This window comes from Mus pahari, chromosome 9 (genome assembly GCF_900095145.1).
Source record: "Mus pahari chromosome 9, PAHARI_EIJ_v1.1, whole genome shotgun sequence".
NCBI classification, from domain to species: domain Eukaryota; kingdom Metazoa; phylum Chordata; class Mammalia; order Rodentia; family Muridae; genus Mus; species Mus pahari.
The window spans coordinates 59,281,771-59,290,929 of record NC_034598.1 but is presented as its reverse complement, the minus strand read 5'-3'; the positions used below and the strand labels follow the sequence as shown (position 1 = coordinate 59,290,929).

At 48.2% G+C, this 9,159-nt stretch overlaps 1 protein-coding gene across 1 annotated transcript; it reads right to left on the bottom strand.

Moving 5' to 3' along the window:
• Positions 1-423: 423 nt before the first annotated feature.
• Positions 424-8,878, bottom strand: Yeats4 (YEATS domain containing 4). The gene is made up of 7 exons (XM_021205149.1): positions 8,630-8,878; positions 6,398-6,517; positions 4,584-4,650; positions 4,386-4,480; positions 3,295-3,387; positions 2,874-2,961; positions 424-1,128 (listed from the first exon to the last, which is right to left on the bottom strand). Exons 1-7 carry the CDS (start codon positions 8,678-8,680, stop codon positions 959-961), a joined length of 684 nt encoding a protein of 227 aa, XP_021060808.1. The 5' UTR covers positions 8,681-8,878; the 3' UTR covers positions 424-958.
• Between the last annotated feature and the right edge of the window lie 281 nt (positions 8,879-9,159).

Here is a 9,159-nt window from a genome sequence, read left to right as displayed (position 1 = left end):
TCTCACACACCCATCCTCAGTATTAAAAAAAAAAAAAAAAAAAAAAAAAAAAAAAAAGTTGGGCACAGTGGGGCAAGCCTGTCATTCCAGGATTTGGGTGACAGAGGCAGGCACGTACCCTGGGCCTTCAGTCTCTCATACACACCACTGACAGGCCATTTCTGTGAACTGTGGACTATGATCTAGGTGTTAGGAGAAGTGTTCTCATGGGCCCCACCCCTGAGGAGCTACAGACAGATGTTGGCTTCTGGGGTAGGGGGTGTCAGTTTTCTAAGGCTGTGCCAAGATTCCACTCCCAGAGGGTGGGTGGGTTAAATTCAAATGAAAAGGGGAGGACACGAAGCTGGTGGATCAGGCAGGTCAGGAGGAACTGGGAGGGGCTAAGAGGAGGGGGATCGGCAAATATGATCAAAACACACTGTATAAAATTCTCCAAGAATAACGTATTTATTTGAAAACACAAGGCGGTAAAGTGACTGGGGAAATCACAAGAGGCAGACACTGGAGCAGTAAACTACATTAATTATTATTAATTTATTTATTAAACACTTCCTAGATACATCATATACAAAAGAGGTAGACGGGCAGATGTGGACCTTAAGAACTAAACACACCAATCACTAACTCTAACTAGGAGAGAAGTATAAAATCTGCACAAGTTAGACTTTACAACAGAATCTTTACGGCTGCCTGAAGGAAAATAAACTACACATAGAGTTCAATTTAAAAACAAAACAAACACTTTAAAAGTTGTGCTTAACATCGTGGAATGCTATCCAGCATCGAGTCTTAGAGCACAGATGTGCCCCGGGAGGCAGCTTGACAGTACCTGGAGTCCTCTCTGAGAAAGCCATGGCTGGCCGGGGACCGCACTCGCAGCTCCTCCTAGAAACACAGCAAGTCTGTGGCAAGTCCCTCCGCGGTGCCCCGGCTCTGCAGCTGACTTACCACCAGCCGCTCATATGTCTTTCGTCTGATCGTCTTCTTCAAGCTTCCTGATCTCATTTTTTAAACAATTTATAGTTTCACGACTTGCTTTTAATCTCTCCTTAAGCTCTGCAATCTCAAAGCTTGTTTTTTTCTTGGCAGCTTCTAATTTTTCTCTGGTTTTCACTTCAAGTTCTGCAACTGAAGAAGAACAGTTGAGCTGAGTGACCCTATCCTCTTATGTTAAGGGACACCAGAGAGGACAAACAGCACTGCCTAAGGCTACTGTTTCCTGCATGAAACTCGGACAACCTGGGAGACAGAGCACTGAACAAGGTGGAGGGAGGGGGAGGAAGTCTAAACCCCAACAGAGATGCCACACCCTCTTCTAAGCCCCAACAAAGATGCCACACCCTCTCCTAAGCCCCAACAGAGATGCCACACCCTCTCCTAAGCCCCAACAGAGATGCCACACCCTCTCCTAAGCCCCAACAGAGATGCCACACCCTCTCCTAAACCCCAACAGAGATGCCACATCCTCTCCTACAAGGCGAGCTGCAGCTCTGAGATGTTGTTGGTTCTCCCAGGATATTCATTACTTTGGAATAAGGAGCATACAAACCCAGAAAATGCCAATCAAAAATATTCTGAGCTATTGCACCGGTGCAATTTACATAATAAAATCATGCCACCAAAATAAGCCTCTAGCTGCTTCTTTCAAAAGAGGAAACTGTCTAAATCTGAGGTCTAGCCCCACTAGCCGTGACACCTGTACACCCACTGCCTTGCTTTCGACATGAACCGTAACAGCATAGACCTCACGTCATTTGCTGAGAAGACTGTGGGTGGGGTATGCATGTGTTATGTGTGCACGTGTGTTCACGTGTGTGCAGGAGGAAGCAGAGATCCAGCATCCTTGGCTTCCCTCCATCCCTCTCCATCTTACTGTCTTGAGGCAGGGGTCTCTCACTGAACCTGGGGCTCAGTGATTGGATGAGAACAGCCGTCAGCAGGCCCCGCCACCTTCCCGTCTCTGCATCACCACCTCCGGGGCTGCAGGCACGTGCCACCAGATCCAGCTTTCTACAGAGCTGCTGGGATCCAAACTCAGGTTCTTGTGCATACAAGGACCTCATCAACTAGGCCACCTCCCCAGCCCCCTTCAGAAGACTTAAAAGGAGCCGGGTGTGGTGGTGCATGCCTTTAATCCCAGCACTCGGGAGGCAGAGGTGGTCAGATTTCTGAGTTCGAGGACAGCCTGGTCTACAGAACGAGTTCCAGGACAGCCAGGGCTATACAGAGAAACCCTGTCTCGAAAAACAAAAAACAAAAAAAGAAGACTTAAAAGGAACCAATGTGTATAAAACACCTAGAATACCCAGTGATATGTAAAACGATCATTTATATTGACAAAAGAGTGTTATTATTTGAAAATTTCTAGAGGTTGGTGATGTAGCTTGTGGTAGAGTATGCCTAGGTGACATCCTGGATTCGATTCCCAGCAATGCAAAAACAATAATAAAAACAAAAACTTTTGTTGGATACAGTAAACATTACTGAATAAATATATTAACTACAAAATAAGAGGTAACTACTTAATTATAAGCTGGCTAGCATGGTATTTATTGATCTGACAAAAGAAAAAGTCCTGCTTGCAGCCAACATCGCCACCTTGTGGACACCTCAGGTAAGTGCTGCTCACAGCATAGCTGTTCACAGAGCAGGAACCTAATGTGAAATCAGTTGAAAACACTTCCTTGTTCCCTATTATTAACTGCACTCAGTTATTTCTAAGTCCCCTCCATTTCTTCTATCCCACAACAGCAAAGTCAGGCGTTTCTTAAGGGTGTATGAGGATTAAGGAGGAGCTGAGAATTAAATATAAAAATAATAATCAGCCACTAATCAAACAACCCCCACATCCCAGCCCAGGTTAAAGCGCTCACACTCTGTTTCGTGCTTATAGGCTCCCAATGTCAGCTGGCGAGACGTCGTTAGCAGTTGCTGCATCATTGCCGTTGGGTCTTGAAATATCTTAAGGAGTAAAACGAGAAAGAAAGCCCAGTAACTCTAAAGGTCTCCAATTTAAATGTGTTTAAAACTCACCGTGTCCCCCACCCCTGAACTCAGTGTTTTGTTTTGTTTTTAAGATTTGTTTATTATATGTAAGCACACTGTAGCTGTCTTCAGACGCTCCAGAAGAGGGAGTCAGATCTTGTTACGGATGGTTATGAGCCACCATGTGGTTGCTGGGATTTGAACTCCAGACCTTTGGAAGAGCAGTCGGGTGCTCTTACCCACTGAGCCATCTCACCAGCCCCGAACTCAGTGTTTTTAAAAAGAGATCCTTTCACTGTGAGGCCTTACCATTTCATCGTAGAACTCTGAAACCACTGTCTTTTTCCCCAACATGGCATTGGTGTCAGACTGGAACAGCTTCAGTAAGTGATACAGAGTCACCTGGAACACACACAGGGTCACTCTACCCAGGGTCCCCACCATCACCAGGGTCAGAACACTCCTCGTCAATCAGTCAGGCAGGAGGACTGTATTGAGTCTGAAGCCAGATTGGGTTACACAGTGAATACTGGGGTTACACAGCGAGAACCTGTGTTTAAAAAAGAAAAAAGCCAGCAAGCAGGCTGGCGAGATGGCTCCCGAGCCTGCACAGTGGAAGGTGAAGCCCAGGCGCTGAGGAGACTAAGAGTGCTGGCTCAGGTTCGGCTCTCAGCACTCGCTGGTCCACACCAATCAGAGCTCCAGTCCCAGAGGATCCAATGCCCTCTCTGATCTCTGCTACACCCGTGGCTCAGGCAGGCATCAACACACAAAATAAATAACTTCTCCGTAAAAGGAGAGAGCCAATTCCTCAAAGTTATCCTCTAACGCCCACAAGTGTGCACTGCACATGGGTTACCACACACAAATAAGGGTAAGACTTTTTTTTGGGAAAAAAAAAAAAAAATGGGGATGGCCATGGGGTGGCCGGGCCTGCTGACCTTGTTTTATCCCTGGTATCTGAGGTGATGTCATGGTAGACAAAGAACAAGGCCTGATGGGGTCTCCATCTATAGGGAAGGTGCCCCCTAGTCACCCAGAGGGGCCCACATCCCACCAGGCAGACTCCAGCTCTTGAATTAATTGGCTGTACAGTTAAGACTTTTCTGTATTTTTGTCTGTGTTGTTTTCTGTTTCAGGGCCTTAACTCTGTGGCCCAGGCCGGCAAGAACTTGACCAGCCTGAGACACAGGGTTGTAAGATCTGTTTACATCCAGCCTTGCTAGGACATTAAGCGTTCCCTCCCACCCCCCATAATTACCTATTAGGGACCTGACTGAGTAGCTTAGATCTATGAATGGCAGAGAGACAGTAAAACAGATCCTAAATAACAAGGGAAGTCTTAAGACCACTAACAAGCACCAGCCCCCTGGTGAGCATGACACCTGCATGTTACTCACAGGTCTCTCGTTGGGGTCAATGAAAAATATCTTGATGATGATTTCAAATTCACCCCATCCTGTTTCCGTGATTTCATACGGAGGCTTAGTAACGACTAGAGCGAGGGAAGAGGGAGAAAACAACTGTGAGTTACTGATTTAGTTCCCGCTCCCGGGCCTTTATAACTCTTACACGAGGAATCAAGAGCCGCGCCTCACCTCTCAAAGGATTGCCATAGCTTTCATGCAATTTAAACTGGATCTTCTTCACATATGCTGACATATCCTAAAACAGAGAGAAATCAGTTCTCCGATGGACGCAGAGCTGGCATCCGAGCACAGTCACACAATGCACGTTCATCCCTTCGGTGTTCAGCCCGGGTCAGCCGGCCCAGTGAGGCTAACCTTAGCTAACCAAGAGGCTGAGGAAGGGTGACCAAGCTTGAGAGCAGCCTGGGCAGTTCAGCCAGACCCTGCTTCAAAGAAAAATGTCTTAAAAGGGCAGGGATACAGCTCAAGACTCTTGCTTTCTTCTCCCCAAAATCAAACAAAACAAAATAGGCCAGTACAGTGACACACCTCAAGTCGCAGCACTCGGGAGGCAGAAGCAGGAGGATGCCCGTGTGAGGTCAGCCGGTCTACACAGCTGAATTACAGCCCAGAGAGGACTACACAGTGAGAACTTGTCACACACCAACAACCAAAGCAAACACCCCCCACCTCCTGAAACCAACCAACCAAAAAACCCAACAACAAAAACTCCAAAACATTTTTTTGTTTTGTTTTGTTTTTCGAGGCAGGGTTTCTCTGTATAGCCCTGGCTGTCCTGGAACTCACTCTGTAGACCAGGCTGGCCTCGAACTCAGAAATCTGCTACCTCTGCCTCCCGAGTGCTGGGATTAAAGGTGTGTGCCACCACGCCTGGCTTACTCCAAAACAATTTAACAGAACAGCAACAAACAGAGCCAAGAACTATGCCTGGGAAGTGGCCAGGGGGACAAAGAGGAAGAAAGGCAGCCAGCCTGTGCCAAGTTCTTTCCTATCACTTGTTTGGCAAACCCTGGGTTTTGAGGGGACATGGCTGTTGAGACAGGTCTTACTATATAGCCCAGGCTGGCCTGGAACTTGACATCTTCTTGCCCCAGTGTTGGGCTTATAAGCACATGTTACCATTACCTGTGGTACTCAAATTCTTCTTTTATATGCATCAATAAATAACATTCTCAGGTAATTCAGACTTCCATCAGAAGCAATAGCAAGATTTGGGGTATTTTTATAGAAGTATACCAAGAAAACCCTATCTGTAGCCAATTTTTAGAAACAGTTTCTTTGTGTATGGGAGGGAGGGATGCACACCCGGCTGGCCAGGGGTCCACATCAGATTCTCTCCACCTTATTTTTGGGGGACAGGGTCTCTCACTGACCCTGAAGCTCAGCAATCACACACAACTAGCTGACCAGGAAGCCTGGGTCTCCACTGGGTAACAGAATTACAGCCCTGCCCCCCACCAGCTTTTCTCTGGGGTCCTCTTGCTCACACTACCGACAGGCAGGCACGCTTCAGTTTAGCCACCTCACTAACTTCCTCCTTCCCCCACCCTTGATAAAGACCGCCCATACGTATGTGCACATTCATAAGTGAACATGTTAGTGCACATGTGTGTACACATGTGTGAGTGTGGGTAATTGCACACAGATGCCCCAGGAGGACAGAGGCACCGGGATCCTGTGGGCTGCCTTACGTGAGTGCTGGGGACCAACTCAGACCCTTTGCAACAGTATCACGTGCTTACCTGCTGAATTGTCTCTCCAGCCTCTTATCTTAATTTTAATCAGAAGACATTTTTGAAAACCAGTTTCAATTAATTAAATGAAGATGAGGGGCCTCATTTTATTGTTTCCGACTGGCTAGTGGTGGGAATCTATAATGGGCCCACCTCATACCCAGAAAGTTACTACACACAATTTCACAGTTTACTGTCAACTAAACAGACTGCACCACAAACACTCGTTTCAGGAAAAGCGATGCCCACCTCGTTTCTGTAGGGCTTCACGTACACAGTCCACTGGTGAGTGTGCCCATCTTCTTCTCTCTTCTTTCCAAAGTACCTGGCAACATTGCCATAAACGATTGGCTTAACAATGGTAACCCCCTAAAAGAAAAGCAAGCTTAAAATCAGTAAATATTTCATCACCACCCGAATAAACACCGCGAGCAACGGGGACTTGGTTTAGGGAACCGAAGTCTAACCACGTACGGGCTGACTTAGAACAGGAGTCTCAAGCCAGCGTCACACTCACTAGCATTAGCACAATGGCTCAGCGGTTGAAGCACTGGCTGCTCTTACAGAAGACTACAGTTTGGTTCCCAGTCCTTGCATGGCAGCTCACAACGTGCCCTATTTGAGAAGTGTGTTATTTTGGGTGTTTGTGTGCATGCTGGGCGCCCTGTGCAGCACATGTGGAGGTCACGGATGACTTGCAGGAGTAGATTCTCTTCCTTCCACCTTCCTGAGACCTGCACTGAGTTCATCAGACTTGGTAGCAAGTGCCTTTTACCTGCTGAGCTGTGCTAAAGCTGGCCTCAAATGTTCTCATCTAAATCAGCGTGTAAAAGCACATGAGTACTTGATTAGAGAAGAACAAAATACCTTCACAAAACTTAAAAGCTAGGCTCCTGAGTTCAAGCTACCATTAGGACTGGCTCTCCTTGCTGGGAAAGGCTTTTAAATTAGCCTGTGGCAGTATTTACCAAAGCGCAGCACAAAACCCAAAGTCAGTTTAAGAGAATTTCCGGGCGAGCATTCTCTGCTGTCATCCTTATTATGCACATACAGTTTGGGTATGGAGTATCCTCCCCCTCCCCCAAAAGGCTTATTGCTGGTCCCCAGCTGGTGGCACTGAGAGGTGACTGGACTACGGAAGCATTGCTGGTCCCCAGTTGGTGGCATGGAGAGGTGACTGGACTACAGAAGCACTAACTTTACCAATGGACTATTATACCCATCAGCTCACAGCTGAATGACCGAGGAGGAGATGGGGACAGTGGGAACACACAGGCCACTTGGGCTGGGCCTCTCAAGGGCTCATCTTGTTCTTGTCCCACCCCCACCCCTTCCCCAGCTACTATGGAGGAAACTCACTGTGAGGAGTACAGGCCTAACTTTCTCAAGTTATCCTAGACTAAAAACTACAAACTTCCAGATTTAACTTGTGCAAGTAGAGGAGAGTTTTCCCATTAACCCTTTGCTCTGTAATCACTTCCAACCATCCCCAAACCTCACCTAAAACCCTGGGCAAATGCATAGCTCTCCAAAGCCTCTTATACTAACAGACTTTTACCTGGCATTTCTTTTTCCTAGTGCATTTCAGGGCTTTAGGATTTTCGATGATTTCTCATCGTACATATACTGTTAAGGCAGCTATGGATATATAGATACTATGATTAAGGTAATAAAAATAATATGACACTGGTGAAGATTTTAAAAATTAAGTAGATTGGTGTAAAAGTGACTTCTTTTGAGGAAAAAAAAATCCTTTCTGTGCTAAGATCTGTAAGTAGGAGCTAAAAGGGGCATGGGGAAAGCATCAGGAACTAGTACCTTAAAAAGTAACCAGCAGGGCTGGAGAGATGGCTCGGCGGTTAAGAGCACTGTCTGCTCTTCCAGAGGTCCTGAGTTTAATTCCCAGCAACCACATGGTGGCTCACAACCATCTGTGATGGGATCTGATGCCCTCTTCTGGTGTGTCTGAAGACAGCTACAGTGTACTCATATACATAAAAGTAAATTTTAAAAAATTGAAAAATAAAAAGTGACAGCAGATGTAGGAAGGTGGGAGGGGGCGAGCTGGAGAGATGACACACGGAGAAGAGATGGGAAGAGACGTCTGCAGCCCAGGCTGGCCAGCACACCTACATGGTGACACCAGACAACCGACGCCCGCAAGTCGTCCTCTTACCTCCACCCCTATTAACAATACACGTAAAATGCTAATATAAACGTGAGGGAACTGAGTGTCACAACGTCCAGGGTTAAGCTGGGACTCTATGACAACCTTCACTAAACACGAGAAAGAAGCTAAGTGCTCTTGGCTGACTTGATCAGCACGGGGAACGACAAGCCGGGCGAGCCTATCCAGGGGCTGCGACTGACGCCCTAGCCACCCCGGAACCTTTGTTTTTTGGCGGGACGGAGGCGGTAACGGGGACTCGGGGCCCAATGAGCGCCGAGCTTCCGCCCTGCGCACCGCGGCTGCGCACTGACCTTCACTCTCCCGCCGGAGTCAGGTCCAAATTCCGCCATTCTCTTGAACATATTGTCCCAGGGAAGGAGCCGCGGCGGCCAGGGAGAGAGCTCAGGCCGGCGGGGTAGCCGCTCCCCTCACGGGCCGGAGGAGGGCGGGTCGCCTGGGCTCGCGGCGCCGGACAGCCACCTCCTCCACACGCGCCGCGTCGGGGTCGGCCATTCAGCCCCGCGCTGGGAGAGCCGGGCGGAAGGGCGGGGGAGGGCGGCGGCGCATGCGCGGCGGGCTCAGGCACAGTGCGCACGCGCGAGGCTGCCGCCCTCCCGGGTGAGAGCCTGATGGGCTGTTGCAGCGGATGGGGTCTGGCAGAGGCAGGCGGGTTTCTGAGTTCGAGGCCAGCCTGGTCTACAAAGTGAGTTCCAGGACAGCCAGGGCTACACAGAGAAACCATGTCTCGAAAAACCAAAAAAAAAAAAAAAGAGAGAGAGAGATGGGGATGATTTTAGGCAGAGCTCTAGACGTTAAGGGCAGGGAAGCACCCAGCACCAAA

Bases quoted from the DNA above. Each gene is read 5' to 3' on its own strand.
- Yeats4 (XM_021205149.1), bottom strand. From the start codon at position 8,680: ATGTTCAAGAGAATGGCGGAATTTGGACCTGACTCCGGCGGGAGAGTG. The intron at 4,651-6,397 runs GTGGGCATCGCT...TCTCTGTTTTAG, and splicing joins TGAAGCCCTACAGAAACGAG to GATATGTCAGCATATGTGAA. The intron at 2,962-3,294 runs GTAAGGCCTCAC...TTACTCCTTAAG, and splicing joins CAGAGTTCTACGATGAAATG to ATATTTCAAGACCCAACGGC.